Source organism: Leucoraja erinacea, chromosome 10, assembly GCF_028641065.1.
Source record: "Leucoraja erinacea ecotype New England chromosome 10, Leri_hhj_1, whole genome shotgun sequence".
NCBI classification, from domain to species: Eukaryota; Metazoa; Chordata; class Chondrichthyes; order Rajiformes; family Rajidae; genus Leucoraja; species Leucoraja erinaceus.
This window is the reverse complement of record NC_073386.1, coordinates 6558951-6578479: the sequence shown is the minus strand read 5'-3', so window position 1 is coordinate 6578479 and position 19529 is coordinate 6558951. Positions and strand designations below refer to the sequence as shown.

Here is a 19529-nt window from a genome sequence, read left to right as displayed (position 1 = left end):
TTGGATGGGCAAGGGCTGATTAGGGATAGTCAACATGGTTTTGTATGTGGGAGATTGTGTCACAAATCTGATTGATTTTTTTGAAAACGTAGATGAGGGCAGAGCTGTAGATGTTGTGTACATTGGCATTCGACAAGGTTCCGCATGTTAGGCTGCTCTGGAAGGTTAGATCTCATGGGACTCAAGGAGAGATAGCTAAATGGATAGCAAATTGGCTCCATGGAAGGAAGCAGAGGGTGATGGATGCTTGCTTCTCAGACTGGTGGCCTGTGACTAGCGGTGTGCCTCAGGGTTCGGTGCTGGGCCCGTTACTGTTTGTCATCTACATCAATGATTTGCATGAGAACATACAGGGCAAGATTAGCAAGTTTGCTGATGATACAAAAGTTAGTGGTTTTGCAGATAGTGAAGATGGTTGTGAACGATTGCAGCAGAATCTGGACCGATTGGCCAGGTGGGCGGAGGAATGGTTGATGGAATTTAATACAGAGAAGTGTGAGGTGTTGCATTTTGGGACATCGAACCAGGGCAGGACCTATACAGTAAATGATAGGCCTCTGGGTAGTGTGGAGCAGAGGGATCTAGGAGTACAGGTGCATGGTTCCTTGAAGGTCGAGTCACAGGTAGATAAGGTGGTCAAAAAGGCTTTTGGCACTTTGGCCTTCATCAGTCAGAGAATTGAGTATAGAAGTTGCGAGATCCATTTGCAATTGTACAAGACGTTGGTGAGATGGCATTTAGAATATTGTGTTCATGTTATAGGAAAGATATTGGCAAGCTTGAAAGGGTTCAAAAAGATTTACGAGGATGTTGCCAGGCCTAGAGGGTGTGAGCTATAGGGAGCAGTTGAGTAAGCTGGTTCTCTATTCCATGGAGCGTAGGAGCATGAGGGGAGATCTTATAGAGGTGTACAAAATCATGAGAGGAATAGATTGTGTAGATGCACAGTCTTTCACCCAGAGTAGGGGAATTGAGGATCAGAGGACATGGGTTCAAGGTGAAGGGGAAAAGATTTAATAGGAATCCGAGGGGTATCTTTTTCACACAAAGGATGGTGGGTGTATGGAACAAGCTGCCAGATCAGGTAGTTAAGGCTGGGACTATCCTATTGTTTAAGAAACAGTTGGACAAGTACATGGATAGGACAGGTTTGGAGGGTTATGGACCAAGCTTAGGCAAGTGGGACTAGGGTAGCTGGGACATTGTTGGCTGGTGTGGGTGAGTTGGGCCGAAGGGCCTGTTTCCACACTATCACTCTAGGACTCGATGACCCTGTACTGTACTTTAGGAAAAGGCAGCAAACTGTTTAGGGATAATTTATGTGGCAGAAATCCTGCCTCACTAGTTTATCTTGTTACCGCCTATCATATTCTCCAGAGATGCTGCCTGACCCACTGAGTTACTCCAGGACTTTGTGTCTGTTTTTGTAAACCAGCATCTGTATGCTTTTTCCACAATTTTTACTTTTGTCAACTGATTTGTTTCACGTTTTAATCACAGTCATACAGCATGGAAAAGTCTGAAGAAGGTTCCCGATCTGAAATATCACCTGTCCATTTCCTCCATACATGTTGCCTGACCTGCTGAGTTCCTCCAGAACTTTTTTTAACTCAAGATTCCAACAACTAAAGTCTTTCTCATGGAAAACCGGCCATTCAGCCCATCAAGTCATGCAGACTAGTACTCACCTATCTGTATTATTCGTGTTGCAGCACTTTGCCTGTAGCTTAAATGACTTATAATTCTGTTGTTCATACAGACACGTAAATGCTATCAGTGACTCTAATCTCCTCCACATGCAATCTATTCCAGTAGTTCAGTACTGAGCGAGTAAGGTCCCCCCCCCCCCCCCCCCCCCCCCCCCCCCCCCCCCCCCCCCCCCCCCCCCCCCCCCCCCCCCCAACCCCCAATCAATGTCCAGTTTTATCTATCTCTGATATACACTATTTATGGGACGAAGTTTCTTCTCATAAGACATTTGACCCCAACGAGTCTACTCTGCCATTCAATCATGGCTGATCTATTTTCCCCTCACAACCCCATTCCACTGCCTTCTCCAGGCAACTTTTGACGCCCTTACTAATTACAAACCGACCAATCGCCGCTTTAACCGTGCAAACCCCGCACAGACAGCACCCGCAGTCAGGATCGAACCCAGGTCTCTGTCGCTGTAAAGCAGCAACTGTTGCAGATTTACAATCTTAGTTTCATTTGCCCATTGGATCATGTTTTCCAGCAATACGACCTTAATCCCAAACCAGCTGCACCTGATCTCTTGCCTGTGAACAGAGCTCTTCCTGATTTTAGTTTCAGTTTCATTTACTGTCACATGTACCGAGGTACACTGAAAAGCTTTTGTTGCGGTTGCTATCCAGTCAGCAGAAAGACAATACATGATTACAATTGACCCATTTACAGTGTACGCATACATGATAAGGGAATAACGTTTAGTGCAAGGTAAATCCAGCAAAGTCTGATCAAGGATAGTCTGAGGGTCACCACTGAGGTAGATAGTAGTTCAGGACTGCTCTCTGGTTGTGGTAGGATGATTCAGTTGCCTGATAACAGCTGGGAAGATACTGCCCCTGAATCTGGAGGTGTTGGTTTTCACACTTCTATACCTCTTGCCTTATGGGAGAGGGTAGATGAGGGAGTGGCCAGGGTGCCGAGGCAGCGTGAGGTGTAGATGGAGCCAACAGAAGGTTTGTGTGATGGTCTGGGCTGTGTCCACAATTCCCGGCAATTTCTTGCGGTCTTGGATGGAGCTGTTCCCAAACCTCGCTGTGATGCATCCTGATGAAATGCTTTCTATGGTGCATCTGTAGAAGTTGGTGAGAGTTGTTGGGGACATGACAAACTTCCGAAGCCGTCTCAGGAAGTAGACGCATTGATTTGCTTTAATCTAAGCAACAAAGACAAGGTTCTTTAGGCTGAAACAATAATCAAGCAACAAGTATTGAAAAATGGACAAAATGAGCAGGTACCTTTTGGAAAATAAAACAGTGGCTGGGCCCTTCATCAGAACTGGCAAAGGGGCTGAAACATGAACAAGGTTTCTGTCAGAGCCAGATAAAAATAACCATATAACATATAACCATATAACAATTACAGCACGGAAACAGGCCATCTCGACCCTTCTAGTCCGTGCCGAACACATAATCTCCCCCAGTCCCATATACCTGCGCTCAGACCATAACCCTCCATTCCCTTCCCATCCATATAACTATCCAATTTATTTTTAAATGATAAAATCGGACCTGCCTCCACCACCTTCACTGGAAGCTCATTCCATACAGCTACCACTCTCTGAGTAAAGAAGTTCCCCCTCATGTTACCCCTAAACTTCAGTCCCGAGTTTAATTCTCATGTCATGTATAAAATGCTGGAGAAATTCAGCGGGTGAGGCTTAAGGTTTCTGTCCCATTGCCTGACTAGCCCAGTTCCAACTGCAGATGGAGCTGTTGAGCCCCGCTAGCTCGGCTTTCTCCAAATAATTAGATATTTGTCACACCCTCATTTTTCTTTCATTCCCACCACAACTGACTCATTTGGCTCGGAGGTTTCTTTCTCCTCTGCTGCATCACCGAGCACTGTCTGACCCCAGCGTCACTCAAATCCACCCTAGTAAATTCCCAGCTAGTGAATGCTCCCTTTGCTACTTTCCCAGAATCACCTCCCGCCTACAGTTTCAGACACAGCTCCAGCCTGTAACGCTCTGCATTCCAGGAACTTCACTTCTGCTCACTGCTCCTCAGCCCCCCCTGTCATCACCAGCTATTTACTCAATTGGTCCCAGGCCAACACCAGTTCTCGTATTCACACCACTGTGATATACAGTCATCACCACCTCCAAAACCCTTAATAAACCATCGTTTAATTTCCTCTGCTTCCTTCAACAAAAAGCAGATATACAAAAATGACTAAACCTTACATTTTGTGTGTTGCACTTACAGATTTTTATTTTTCTTAATTCGGTTTTTAAATCGGCCTCGTCTTAAATGCAGAGGCACTTTAGCTCTTAACTTCTGAATCTTTCAATTGTAGCAATTTGCTACTTGCAATAAAATATGGACTCAGAGCCAACATTTAAAAAAATGTCACCAGCGTTTTGCAATGTTGCTTTATTTAGATGGATGAAATGAGAAAACCAAAGGAAATTGAGTATCTAAAACAGACGGAGACCCTCGGACTATCTTTAATCGGACTTTACCTTGCACTATATGTTAGACAATAGACAATAGGTGCAGAAGTAGGCCATTCGGCCCTTCGAGCCAGCACCACCATACAATGTGATCATGGCTGATCATCCCCAATCCGTTCCTGCCTTCTCCCCATATCCCCTGGCTCCGCTATCTTTAAGATCCCTATCTAGCTCCCTAGCTCTCTCTTGAAAGCATCCAGAGAACCTGCCTCCACTGCCCTCTTTGGCAGAGAATTCCACAGACTCACAACTCTCTGTGTGAAAATGTGTATCCTCGTCTCCGTTCTAAATGGCTTACCACTTATTCTTAAACTGTGGCCCCTGGTTCTGGACTCCCCCAACATGTTTTCTGCCTCTAGCGTGTCCAAACCCTTAATAATCTTATATGTTTCAATAAGATAACCTCTCATCCTTCTAAACTCCAGAGTGTACAAGCCCAACTGCTCCATTCTCTCAGCATATGACGGTCCCGCCATCCCGGGAATTAACCTTGTAAACCTACACTGCACTCCCACAATGGCAAGAATGTCCTTCATCAAATTAGGAGACCAAAACTGCACACAATACTCCAGGTGTGGTCTCACCAGGGCTCTGTACAACTGCAGAAGGACCTCTTTGCTCCTGTACTCAACTCCTCTTGTTATGAAGGCCAACATGCCATTCGCTTTATTCCCTTTATCCTGTATCTGTACACTGTGGACGGCTCGCTTGTAATCATTTATTGTCTTGCCGCTGACTGGATGACAAATTGCATAACCGCTGATAACAAAACGTTTTTTACTGTACCTCGGTACACATGACAATAAAATCAACTAAACTTATTAGGATGGCATATCAAGGTGTACACTGTTAGATTTAAGGCTTTTCTACAGAGGCAACATGACTGCAGCTGATTTACAAGGTCCTTTTCTGACTTTAATACCCAATGTTCCCTCAGTCTTGTTTAACAGTGGCCATCCTGACCATTATAAAGCAGAGGTTTTATAAGACAACCGAGGCCACATTTGGAATATTATGAGCAGTATTGGGTTCCATATCTGGCTTTGGAGTGGATCCAGAGTAGGTTCAGGAGAATGACCCTGGGATGATTGGGTTAATGTAAGAGGAGAAGTTCATGGTTCTGTGCCTGTTTCTGCTAGAGTTTAGAAGGATGAAGGGAAAATCTCATTGAAACCCACCGAATAACGGAAGGCCTGGATGGAGAGGATGTTTCCAGTGGTGGGAGAGTCCAGGACCAGAGGGCACAGCCTCAGATTAAAAGGACATAGTTAGAATGGACACAAGGAATTTATTTAGCCAGAGGGTGGCGAATCTGTGGAATTCATTGCCACTGATGGCTGTGGAGGCCAAGTCTTTGGTTATTTTTAAACCAGAGGTTTAGAAACATAGAAAATAGGTGCAGGAGGAGGCAAATAGGTGCAAAGTCCACAGGAGCATTTGATGGGTTTGTGATTAGTAAGGGTGGCAAAGGGTACAGTGATGAGTTTGAGAGGGAAAATGGATTAGCCATGATCGAATGGTGGAGCAGACTCGATGGGCCAAATGGCCTGATTTTGCTTCTATGTTTTGTGGTCTTCTCTGAATAATATTGACTGGCTTGCTGTTGGTATTTGGTTACCATTTACATTTGGAATTATTATCCAAGAGGGGGAAACGAGGACTTTAATTGCTAAATCCTGTGCTGCTGCTGAATAGTTTAGTTTATTGTCACGTGTACCGAGGTACAGTGAAAAGCTTTGTTGCGTGCTATCCAGTCAGTGGAAAGACAATACATGATTACAATCAAGCCATCCACAGTGCACAGATACAGGATAAAGGGAATAACGTTAGTGCAAGATAAAGTCCAGTAAAGTCCGATTAAAGATAATGCGAGGGTCTCCAATGAGGTAGATAGTACATAGTTCAGGACCACTCTCTAGCTGTTGATAGGATGGTTCACTTGTCTGATAACATTCAATAATACATTAATAAAATAAGAACTAATGGGAGAATGGGTCAAATGTCCGTGTAGTGTCAGTTTGACAGCAATGTTAAGGGGCTGTCCCACTTGGGTGACCTAATTGGCGAGTTTAGAAGAGTTTGAAAAAATGACATGCTGAAGAGACCTCCTTCGACTAGTTACGACTAACTTCAGGAAAATTAGACACCGAATAGTGGAGAGTGAAGACGACCTCCTTTGACTATGATGAAGACTATCTACGGCTACCTTTGACTACCCTCGATTACCTACGACTAACACGCTGACCTACTACGACTAAACCTATGAGTAAAAAAAATATCAGCTGAGTTCCTGCATGCTTCATCATTTGGAGTAATTGGGCATTAAGTGGAACTGTTGCGGAATGATTTTACTATTAAGTTACACAATGTTGTTTACCGAGACCTAATTTGCAGTGGGGAAATGTGAAGCCGTCACATGTGGCGCAGCGGTAGAGTTGCTGCCATACAGTGCCGAAGACCCGGGTTCAATCCTGACTACGGGTGCTTGTCTGTACGGAGTTTGTACGTTCTCCCCGTGACTTGCGTGGGTTTTCTCCGGGAAGCTCTGGTTTCCTCTCACACTCCAAAGACATAAGAGGTTTGTAGGTTAATTGGCTTGGTGTAATTGTAAATTGTGTGGGATGGTGTTAGTGTGTGGGGATCACTGGTCGGCGCTAACCAGTGTTTCCGCGCTGTATTTCTGAACTAAACTAAAATTTAGCACCAGCTCAACATGCGAGGCCATGTTTCCTTTAACAATTAACATCCTGATGGATGGACAAATGGATTTGCTGTCATTCACACTTGGTCCATCCATTGCCTGTTTGCTCAGTTATCTCAAATATGGGAATCAGGTCACCAATACTATTTATTTCATAATTTAATTCCGAGTAAAATATAAACTGGTTTGCACAGATACAAAATACTCAGTGTAGAGGGACATAATGCATCTTTCACAATATGGAAGAGAATAATACATAACAAGCAACTTGGATACAAGGAATTGCAAGTGCTGGAATTTTGAGCAAATTACAAAGTACTGGAGTAGCAGCGCATCAGGCAGCATCTATGGAGGGAATTGTTAGGCGACGTCTCAGGTCAGGATTCTTCTTGTTATTTTTTTTTAACAAGCAACTTATCCTCATTACAGCAATGCCTTAAATGATCTTTGCTTCATGATACTTAATTATAAAGATTGCACCAGAAGGCGTTAGCACCTTCATCAATTGGAGTAATTGGGCATTAAGTGGAACTGTTGCGGAATATTTTTACTTTTAAGTTACACAATGCTGTTTATCGAGACTTAATTTGCAGAGGGGAAATGTGAGGCTGTCACATGCCGTCCAAGAGAAATGAGCCATTGGTTCATGAACTTACACCAGATATTTCTTGTTTTCTCTTGCAGAACTCCGATCTCTTGGGCACCACTCAATTCAGTGATGTGTAATTGAATTAGTTCAGTTCGACACATCGCATTAAAAATTCCAGCATCTGCAGTCCCCTTGTGTCTCCAAAGTTCTGTTACCAGGTGGCAGTGCATTTTAATGCTTGCGCCTCATCCTAATCCCATCCGAGTTCCAATTCAAGTTTACCCAGGTCATTTGTTACAATGACCCTGTATTTTACTACTTCCATCCATTTGAAGCTGTTGAAGATGAAGACAAAAATAACAAATGCCTTGACTGGGGCTTGTACCACACCTATCAACATCTCCTTAGATAGACACAAAATGCTGGAGTAACTCAGTGGGTCAGGCAGCATCTCCGGAGAGACGGAATGGGTGACGTTTTGGGCCGAGACACTTTTTCATCTTCTTGGAGGTAGATGGGCTGCAATCATGTGCAACCTACAGCAGGCAAAGTACTGGAGAAACACCACCAACCTGGCCTCTGAGAAACCCTCCACATAGAAGATTTTTCAGCTTGCTTGGAACGTACTGAATGGAACTGGGAGCAAATTGGAGCAGGAGAAGCACTGTTGGCCTGCGAGAGGATTCTGACATTGATGATCCATTACACAGGCCGCATCATCCACATGTTTAGCCCAAGCTAACATAGAAAATAGGTGCAGGTGTAGGCCATTCAGCCCTTCGAGCCAGCACTGCCATTCAATATGATCATGGCTGATCATCCTAAATCAGTACCCTGTTCTGGCTTTTCCCTAGATTCCCTTAGCATGTAACTCTTTTGAAAGCATCCAGTGATTTGGCCTCCACTGCCTTCTGAGGCAGAGAAATCCACAGATTCACAACTCTCTGGGTGAAAATGTTTTTCCTCATCTCAGTCCTAAATGGCCTTCTCCTTAATCTTAAACTGTGAAGAAGTGTTTCGACCCGAAACGTTGCTTATTTCCAGAGATGCTGCCTCACCCGCTGAGTTTCTCCAGCTTTTTTTTTGTCTATCTTAATCTGTGACCCCTGGTTCTGGACTCCCCCAACATTGGGAACAATTTTCCTGCATCTACCCTGTCCAATCCACTTAAGAATTTTTTGTTTCTATAAGATCCCCTCTCATCCAGCTAATACAAGCCCAGTCGACCCATTCTTTCATCCCGGGAATTAACCTGGTGAACCTATGCTGCTCTCCATCAATAGCAATAATGTCCTTCCTCAAATTAGGAGACCAAAATTGCACACAATACTCCAGATGAGGTCTCACCAGGGTCATGTACAACAGCAGTAGGACCTCCTTGCTCCTAAACTCAACTCCTCTCGCAATGAAGGCCAAAATGCTATTGGCTTTATTCACTGCCTGGTGTACCTGCATGCTTACTGTCAATGAATATATATTGTAAACTGGGGTTCCAGCACCAAGCCCCATTAGTCACTGCCTGCCATTCTGAAAAGGACCCGTTAATTCCTACTCTTTGCTTGCTGTCTTCCAACCAGTTCTCTATCCATGTCGATACCCTACCTGCAATACCATGTGCTCTAACTTTGCACACTTGTGTGGGACTTAGTCAAAGGTTTTTTGAAGGTCCAGATACATCACATCCACTGGCTCTACCTTATCCATTTCACTTGTTACGTCCTCAAAAAATTCCAAAAGATTAGTCAAGCATGATCGCCCCTTCATAAATCCATGCTGACTTTGACCGATCCCTCTACCACTGCTTTCCAAATGCGCTGCTATAACATCTTTAATAATCGACTCCAGCATCTTCCCCACTACCGATGTAAGGCTAACTGGCCTATAATTCCGGTTACCTACCGCACTCCAAAGACGAACAGGTTTGTAGGTTACTAGGCTTTGGTAAAGATTGCAAATTATCCCTACGAGGATCGCTGGTCGGCGCCGACTCCGATGGCCGAAGGGCCTGTTTCCACGCTGTATTTCGAAAACAAATAAACTCGGGGGTAAGGGAACAGTTTCAGGGGAAGTGGAGTGGAGTTCAGCGGCTCTGAAGTTGGGATGAACAGCACAGTTGATTACTGGAGCAAAACACGAAAGAAAGCAACAGCGTCCAGAACAGTTGTGCTAACAGATGAAAGCCGACACGTAGACAGACATGGCCACTGTTAGCACAAGTGCAAACAAGCTGCTTGGTGGTGTGAAGGAAATGGAGCTGTTGGTCAAACAGGATAATATTGGTTTGCTTGGCCCGGTTAAGTTTCACTGAATAACTTGGGAATAAAGTACAACATCTTGGTCAAATAAATAGTCGCTTAACATTAGTGGTGTTAATCAAGCTAAAAGGCACCTTCACACTTCAGGATAACCAGATCAGGCAGCGCCTTTTGCAGATGATTTGTTACATGGTTGTAACTATCAAACGCATTGTGCTTTATTTTAGGCAAAGGTAGACAATCTGAGGTCTGAAGAAGGGTCTCGACCTGAAACATCATCCATTCCTTCTCTCCATTGATGCTGCCTGTCCTGCTGAGTTACTCCAGTATTTTGTGTCTATCTTCAAATCGACCGGTGAGATTCTCAAGAGGCAGGGACCTTTACAATGAATGAATTGATAGGAAAATGTGATATCAGGGAAGAGAGGTGTAGGGCAGCAAGGAAGGACATGATGCGGGGCTTCATTGGTAATCAGTATAGGTCAGTGTGGCAGGAATTAAAATCTGTGCAAGCTTTCAACTTCACAATGAACCAAAGGCGGAAACAGCCACAAATCTTTTTCTTCCACATTGCTCGATCTACCCTATCTTCATCTACACTGCAAGATATAGAGGGGCTACTTAATATTTTCGAAAATCCTGAAGGTTAACAGAAGAGACTTATTTTTAAGAGAGTGTAAAACTAGTGACTATAAATACAGCAGAAGATATCAATAATATCATAGATAATAAAGTGCTGGAGTAACTCAGCGGGTCAGGCAGCATCTGTGGAGAACATGGATAGGTGACGTTTCACAGAGTGCTGTGGTAACTCAGTGGGTCAGGCAGCATCTGTGGAGAACATGGATAGGTGACGTTTCACAGAGTGCTGTGGTAACTCAGTGGGTCAGGCAGCATCTCTGGAGAAAAAGGATGGGCTAGGTTTCAGGTCGGGACCCTTCTGTAAAATCTTCAATAAAATCAATCCTGGTGAAACTTGAACAAAATGCAATTAGAATGTGGTACGGTACCTCCTTTAATGCGCTGGAAAGCCACGGAAGAGAAATAGAAGGCGAGATTTGGGAGGAATACACAGATTTAGGGTGGCACAGTGGCAGCTTGTAAAGCCACTGCATCACAGTGCCAACGACCTAGGTTCAATCCTGACTTTGACTACTGTCTCTGAGGAGTTCGCACGTTCTTCCTGTGACTGCGTGAGTTTCCTCCGGGTGCTCGTTTCCTCCCACATTCCAGAGACGTGTGAGGGTGTAGGCTTTTGTGAAATTGCTCCCAATTTGTAAGGATTACGGACATTTAAACTACAGTATGTTAGTAGGTTAATTAGCCATTGTAAACTTGCCCCTTGTGTAAGATGAGCAGTAGTTTCTTGGAGGAACATTGAAGACAATATGGAGAGAATAAAGTTGGATTAGATTAGTGTACATGGGTGGTTGGTGGTCTGTGTGAACTTGCTGGGCCTGTTCCTATGCGGGTATCTCTCCAAGTCTAACTAATGTCAGACGTTTAGGTTTGTAGGTTAATTGGCTTGTCATAATTGTAAATTGTCCCAAATGTGTGTAGGATAGTGTAAGTATGCGGGAAGCGCTGGTCGGCGCAGAGTCGGTGGGCGGAAGGGCCCGTTTCTGTGCTGTATCTCTAAATTGAACTAAACAATGCATGTCAAATGGACTAAGTAGGCTGTATCTATGCTGAAATGTTTTTTTCATTAGAATTTCCCAGAGTAACTTACGGCACTTGAAAACTCGAGGACTGCAGGCACACGGGACCAGCTTCTTAACTCAATGCAGCTGTAGCTACGGGAGGCAAGTTTTTCTGAGTAGATACCAAAATGAGAAAGCACCCATTTACAGACCGTTACCATTTGTGGCGTTAGGCCGCTGATTTATAATGGTGCCAAGATCGGGTTCATTATCCTGCTGGAGCAGCGAGCGCAGGTTGCAGTGATCATACAGCAAGTAAACAGGCCCTTCGGCCCAACCATCCACGGCGACCCCGTGATGTCTACTGACCCGTATCCTTCCAAACCTTTACTGTTCAAACAATGATCTAAATGTTCTTTAAACGGTGTAATTGTCCCCCCCCCCCATCTCTACAGCTTCCTCTGGTAGCCCCTTCCATTTGCCCAACCACCCTCTGCGCGAATCGAGGGGGGAATTCTATATTTATCTTCAACTCAATCATCGCGGGGGTTTGCAGCGATCCGTACAATTCCCATCTGTCAAAGCAGAGCCAGGAGCCAGGACACCGAAAGGAGGAATAATTTAAAAAAAAGCAGCTCAAGTAAAAAAATAAGAACTGTATTGCAGGTACACATAAAAGAGGACCACAAAACAAAATACCCTACTTAAAATGTTTTAATTTTGTGCATTTATATGTAATGACTGCAAAACCCTTTTCAGTGTTTCTCAACTAAAGATTCTGTTGGGCGGTTGCAATGTTAATGCATAGTAGTGTACCATTCCAAAACATGTTTTCTTATTTTCTTACAAAGTGCCCGAGCAGCCACTTTATAGTGAATATATCATGTAAAATATTCTTAATAAACCAAAATCAGACTAAAAGATTTGTTTTTAAAAAAATGGACAGAGATAAAAATTAGTGCTTTTGAGCTTATCTCTGTATTTCCCCCGCCCTCTACGTCATTAATGATTTCATTTTCTTTTTTTAAAAAAAGGTTTTTTTCTCTCTATACACTTTGGAAACAGACATTTTCTAGCTGTTTTACTTCTTTTTAAAAAAAACTATTTAAAACTTTCATTAATTAATCTTGCTTATTTACATGAACTGTTCTTTCTAAAAATGTACATTTGCTGTTCCAAATATTGCAGTGTTTATTGCTATAGTCACTTTCTTGCGACAGAAAGGACAGGATAAAGTGAGGAATGGAACACAGTAGCTTATGTTTAAATTACGTGGCTGTTTTTTCATGTGCAGTTTTTTGACATGGGTTCCGCTGTTAGCAGAAAAGCTTTTCCTTACACTTGAAAACAATCAAACTGCTTTTGATAGTCTGTCGAGCTTTGCCGAGTCATTGCATTGTAATGGTCCAACACTTAGAAGTCATATTGACCGACTATTTTTCAGAACACGGTTTTTTTTTTTTACATGGCCACTATGTACTAAATGTGAACACTATAAAAATCTGTGTGAACTTTAAAACTAAAATACAATTATCAAACTTACAGCATGTATACATTTCCATAAGAACTTAGAAGCTGAGAGTACGGTTGTCATGTACAGCAGATAATATGAAATGATCCACTGGATAATGTTACAAACTATAAAAAAATCTTGCGTTCTTTGATCGGGTACATCGTAATTAATAATCCATGTTACGGAAAGTTTGAGTGTGAATGAAAGAAAAGGATCGCACTGATGACTAGTTCCTCACACTTCAGGAGTAAGACTTACAAACAGACATTAAAAAATAAAACTAACTTTCTTTTCATGAAACTAGTGGGCCGATCGGCCGGTGCCCCACCATGTTACATACAGATCCAGGAGCACAATGAGGTGGTGTTGCTATTTGGCAAGTGGCTTTGGTAGGCTTTCAGTACCTGCAAAAGATCTCTCTTTCTCTCTCTCTCTCTCTCTCTCTCTCTGGAAGCACTTAGTGCTGTCTCACAAAGTTAAGGCATATTGCAATTCTACACAATAAATACAATTAAAATTTACAGTATTACGGTAAGGCATCAAATTAGATTTTCCATAATCTGGGACCAAATGTTGTGCCAGGTAATCAGTTTGTTTAAAAAGCACACGTGGTTTGGTCAAACACAGTAATTCTATCAGCAGTCAAGACAGCTGCCCATATGCCCAGAGTGACCATACTGTAGTGTGTTAGCACCTCGAACTGCAGTGGTAATACGGCAGAGAAAGTCCTTTTCAATTTTAGCCCAAGGAATGATTTTTTTTTTTTTTTTTCTTTAAACAACACCCTCTCCTAATTTAAGGCAACTATCATTTATAAAGTGAACAGGTCATAGTAAGAAGAGAGTTCCTGTAGTACAGTCACATAGAACAGTGCAAGTCTACATTGGAATTTCCTGGCATTGTCCAGAAGGAGCGCATCAAGGTGACGTCCAGCAGAGGGGAGGGAACTTTCCTGATGGCCAGAGGGGCAAAAAGGCTTGACGTTGCCACTGTTTTTTCAAAGAGCTTCATTTAGCATGAAATTGGAGGACTACAGATGGCACAGACTGCAGTCGGAGACTGGAATCATCCGTTATTTGTCTCAATCAGGGCTTCTCTGTGAGCTACAGTCAGCTATGAATTCACAGTTTCTACTCCATGAAAGTTTGCTTGTCGCATCTAACACCAATCTGCTATGTAATCAAATTCCTTGAACATTCCCTGCTCCTCCTCAACCAGAATCCTTGGTTCCCGGGGTGGTGTAAGAACTGGTGCCTCTGAGGTAAATTCTTCATCAAAGTTGCTGACGTCTTCCCGATCTTGGATTGTGGGCTGGAATGGGGGTTTTACTTTCCTCGTTAACAAAGCATTCCAATCAATAGCCTGCAAGGAGGAAGGGAATAGGTAGTTAGGAATGTTGAATAAACACATCCACTTGGGCACATTTAGTAAGGGATGGAAACATAGAAAATAGGTGCAGGAGTAGGCCATTCGGCCCTTCGAGCCTGCAGCGCCATTCAATATGATCATGGCTGATCATCCAACTCAGTATCCTGTACCTGCCTTCTCTCCATACCCCCTGCTCCCTTTAGCCACAAGGGTCACATCTAACCCTCTTAAATATAGCCAATGAACTGGCCTCAACTACCTTCTGTGGCAGAGAATTCCACAGATTCACCACTCTCTGTGTGAAAAATGTTTTCTCATCAAGGTCCTAAAAGATTTCCCCCTTATCCTTAAACTGTGACCCCTTGTTCTGGACTTCCCCAACATCGGGAACAATGTTCCTGCATCTAGCCTGTCCAACCCCTTAAGAATTTTGTAAGTTTCTATAAGATTCCCCCTCAATCTTCTAAATTCTAGCGAGTACAAGCCGAGTCTATCCAGTCTTTCTTCATATGAAAGTCCTGACATCCCAGGAATCAGTCTGGTGAACCTTCTCTGTACTCCCTCTATGGCAAGAATGGCTTTCCTCAGATTAGGAGACCAAAACTGTATGCAATACTCCAGGTGTGGATGCAGCAATGTAGAAGAATTATCACCCTGCATTCAGGTGGATGTAATTCCCACGCCCCAATGTCTTGGTTGATGCCCATACACTGACTAGAACTAAGAATTGTTCCGTTAACTTCTAGTTTATTTCACTCATCATGTCCTCAAGTTCAGCATTGGTGCTTCCCAATTGGATTTCCAAGAAGCCTAGCCATAAAACCACTGAGGAACCATCAACTAGCAAGGGTTCTGTGCTCATGTGCACCGGCTAACATCTATATGATAAACACGTCAGATCACCACAGGACCGCAAGCCGCACAGTTTTGCAGCAGGTTTTGGACCATTGAGTATATGAAGAGCAAGGCGGATATCCGGAGAGCAAAGTAGCCGAGAGTTAACATTTTGGGGCAGAAAAATGACCAAAGATGAAATCAGCAGTCTCAAGACATCATAGGACCTGTATCTTGCTCAGTAAAGTCCAATGTAAGATAGTCCGATGGTCTCCAATGAGGCAGATAGTAGTTCAGTACTGCTCTCTAGTTGTGGCAGGCAACTGAACCATCCTATCACAAGTTATTCCCTTTATCATGTATCTGTACACTGTAAACGGTTCAGTAGTGATCATGTATTGTCTTTCTGCTGACTGGATAGCACGCTGCAAAAGCTTTTCACTTTACCTCGGTACATGTGACAATAAACTAAACTATACTAAACTAACTAATCTTTCCCTATATCTTGCTTTAAATATTTTGGTCATGTTTCTTCCTTAAAACGTTTACCCAAGATTGACATGCAGAACAATCCAGCTACATTCAAACTTGCATTTGGTATCTTATGGCCCCAAATTCACCCCAGGAGTGTGACTTCAAGAATACTTTAATGTCTAACACCGACACAGCCGTAGTGGTACTTGGTCTACAGGGGCAGGAGCATCTGCACACCCCAGACTTTTCAAAATCTTCTCAAGCATTTTTTTCAAAGTAGAAAACCTGGTATTTTACTTTGTATAACATAAAAACACAGAGTACAAATAACTTGCTCAGGAGAACTCAGGGAAGGAAGAATGGCACTGAATTCAGGAGTCACAATGCCTCAAATTCCTAACTTTAGTGCCTTGGACATAATATTCTAATGGGCCTGTCCCACTTAGGCGACTCTTTAGGCGACTGCCAGGGACTAGTTTTAATGGAATTCACCTACGACACCTGGCGGCAACCTACGACAGGACCTATGTCAACCAACGACAGCACCTACGTCAACCAACGACAACAAGAACTATCGTAGCTGTTGCCGAACATTTTTCAACATGTAGAAAATTTTGCGGTCATAGAAACATAGAAAATAGGTGCAGGAGTAGGCCATTCGGCCCTTCGAGCCTGCACTGCCATTCAATATGATCATGGCTGATCATCCAACTCAGTATCCCATACCTGCCTTTTCTCCATACACCCTGATCCTTTTAGACACAAGGGCCACATCTAACTCCCTCTTAAATATAGCCAATGAACTGGCCTCAACTACATTCTGTGGCAGAGAATTCCACAGATTCACCACTCTCTGTGTAAAAAAATATTTTCTCATCTTGGTCCTAAAAGACTTCCCTCTTATCCTTAAACTGTGTCCCCTTGTTCTGGACTTCCCCAACATCGGGAATAATCTTCCTGCATCGAACCTGTCCAACCCCCTAAGAATTTTGTAAGTTTCTATAAGATCCCCCCTCAATCTTCTGAATTCTAGCGTGTACAAGCCGAGTTTATCCAGTCTTTCTTCATATGAAAGTCCTGACATCCCAGGAATCAGTCTGGTGAACCTTCTCTGTACTCCCTCTATGGCAAGAATGTCTTTCCTCAGATTAGGCGACCAAAACTGTACGCAATACTCCAGGTGTGGTCTCACCAAGACCCTGTACAACTGCAGTAGAACCTCCCTGCTCTTATACTCAAATCTTTTTGCTATGAATGCTAACATACCATTCGCCTGTAGTCGCCCAAAAAATCGCCTAAGTGGGGCAGGCCCATAACATTAACTTAGCCTATTCATACTGACTCGAAGCGTTGGGGTATAAACTCATGTCTTCTTTTCCCCAACTCTCTCTAAATTGTTTTTAAGAATGTCACATAATGTTCATATTAAGTCTTACTGTCTTTTGAGGCGCGTGCAGGGGTGTGTTAGCATGACTTGTATTCTGATGGGTTTAGTTCCACAAATGCTGCTTTATATTGAGTGCCTGGCCAGTAAAAGTCTAACCTAGAGTTATTTTTCCCTCCGATCCACCTGAGGAAACAACTACAAAGTCGGTGCTTTTAGAACCATTTAATGCCACATGCAAGTAATTTACCCAACCACTCTTTTTATCCACTTGCTCTCCAAAATCACAGAAGTTGTAAAACAAAACAAAAAAAATCCTTACTCGGAAGAATGTCTGCTTCTTTACATCTTCTGCATCTCTCTCGCTTGCTCCTAGTCGCCGTTCTGGGTTCCTTCTAAGAAGCTATTAACAACAACAATGCCAATCAGTGCTTAAATCAACATTTTGCTGAAAAAGATCTATTGCCCACAGGTAGAAATACTGTTTAAAACAAATTATAAACAAGTAACTAATTGGTATTAGAAAATTGTCTTTTCTGGTTGGAAATATTTTTTTATTGAATACAGATTTTAATAACCTTATAGTTCCAAAGCCACTGTTTGGTTAAATTTATAGGAAAGTTGTCTGTTTTTTTCTAGTACGGTTTACAACAGTAAAACAAAAGCAAAGAATTTACATATTCCAACAGGTATTTCTCAAATCTTGTCAAATATTAGTCAGGTCTCATTGCAGGATTGGGATTTTTTTTTACCCAAGTTTCCCAGCACGTATCTGTACACTGTAAATGGCTCGAATGTAATCATGTATTGATTGGCTTTCCGTTGACTGGTTAGCACGCAACAAAAAGCTTGTCACTATACTTCGGTACACGTGACAATAAACTAAACTCAAACTCAACTCATTCAACTGAGACGATTTATCAACTCTAAACATTGCCTATCCATTCCCTCCGTTAATGCTGCCTGCCCCCCGCTGAGTTACTTCAGCATTTAATGGTTATCTCTGGTAATGAGATGATATCACAATCCCATTGCCACCAATTGCACAAACTACTCACATAGAACAACTGTTCTGAATCTGTAAGAAGGAACTGCAGATGCTGGCTTAAACCGAAGTTAGACACAAAAATGCTGGAGTAACTCAGCGGGGACAGGCAGCATCTCTGGAGAGGAGGAATGGGTGACGTTTCGGGTCGTGGCCATTCTTCAGACAGCTCAGAATCCATGACTTCAAAATTAAACTTGGTGATCATAAATTTATGAAATGATGACTAATTTCCAATCCTAATTCCAAAACTAATTCAACTCCCACCCAAATTGGAGGAGCAGCACCGTATATTTCATTTGGGCAGTTTACACCCCAGCGGTATGAACATTGACTTCTCCAATTTCTTGCTTTCTCCCTCCTTCCCCTCCGCTTCCCAGTTCTCCCACAGCCCACTGTCTCCGCCTTTCCCTTTCTTTTACCCACCCCCCACATCCGTTTGAAGAAGGGTCTCACCCTAAAATGTCACCCATTCCTTCACTCCCTAGATGCTGCCTCATCCGCTGAGTTTCTCCAGCTTTTTGTCTACCTTCGATTTTTCCAGCATCTGCAGTTCTTTCTTAAAAATTTCCAATCCTGTGTAGGAAGGAACTGCAGATGCTGGTTTGGACCGAAGATAGACACAAAATGCTGGAGTGACTCAGCAGGTCAGGCAGCATCACTAGAGAAAAAGGAATAGGTGTCGTTTCAGGGCCAAATCCATCTTCAGTCAATTTGCAATCCTTTTTGAAACAGTCCAGTTGACGAGTCACTCCGTGGTAGATCTCAATGTCAATCTGCATCACTAGTATATCATGTCAACTATTCCGCTCCCCCGCCCCCCAAGGTGCTGCCTGACCCGCTGAGCTCCTCTTGCAGTTTGTCATTTTGCTCCATACTCCAGCATCTGTAATCAAGCTACATGTAACTGAAAGCCACGATATGAAAACACTGGGGAAGGAGCTCCTCTCCTGGCTGTTTCTCAATGGGATGGAAGTATCTCGGCCACAAGACAAATTCATATTGCCTTGAAAAATCAGAGTCCATGTGGTAGAGTCAAATGGCTCTTGCTACATAAAAGGCCATTAGACATTGATTGTTTTTATGGATGGACCTCATGTGGAAATGTACGATCGACAAACATAATTACTTTCTCTAGAGTTATGTAAATACACAAATTGAGAAGTCAATGTTCATTTGATAAGCCAGCAAGGGATAAATTTAAGAGTAGCTCTGCTGATCTAAGCAAGTTATTTAAATCTTGGCCACATCATGTGCCCAGTAATAGAAACACTATGCTAAAGAAAATCAATAATAGAAGTTGTAAAAATGGACATAATTGATAAATCAAAATACATAACTCAAGACACTAAATCAAGCTAAACACAAACAGGAGGTATACCAGTACTAAGCAATCTACATATAGTGAATGAAAAACTATTCATGGCTATACAAGGAACTGCAGATGCTAGTTTACCGAAAAAGGCACATAGTGCTGAAGTAACTCAGCGGGTCAGGCATCATCTCTGGAGAATATGAATGGGAG

The 19529-nt window shown here is 42.9% G+C and overlaps 1 protein-coding gene across 2 annotated transcripts in view; it reads right to left on the bottom strand.

The window, feature by feature from the left end:
- Positions 1-12022: 12022 nt before the first annotated feature.
- The window catches only part of LOC129700728 (serine/threonine-protein kinase N2-like), a 119596-nt gene continuing 112089 nt past the window's right edge, over positions 12023-19529 (bottom strand). For both annotated transcript variants that reach the window (XM_055641350.1, XM_055641351.1), the window contains exons 21-22: positions 17282-17362; positions 12023-14261 (exon numbers count right to left, since the gene is read on the bottom strand). In XM_055641350.1, the coding sequence (XP_055497325.1) occupies positions 14058-14261; positions 17282-17362 (285 nt within the window). In that variant the 3' untranslated portion in view covers positions 12023-14057. The remainder of the gene's footprint in view (positions 14262-17281; positions 17363-19529) is intronic.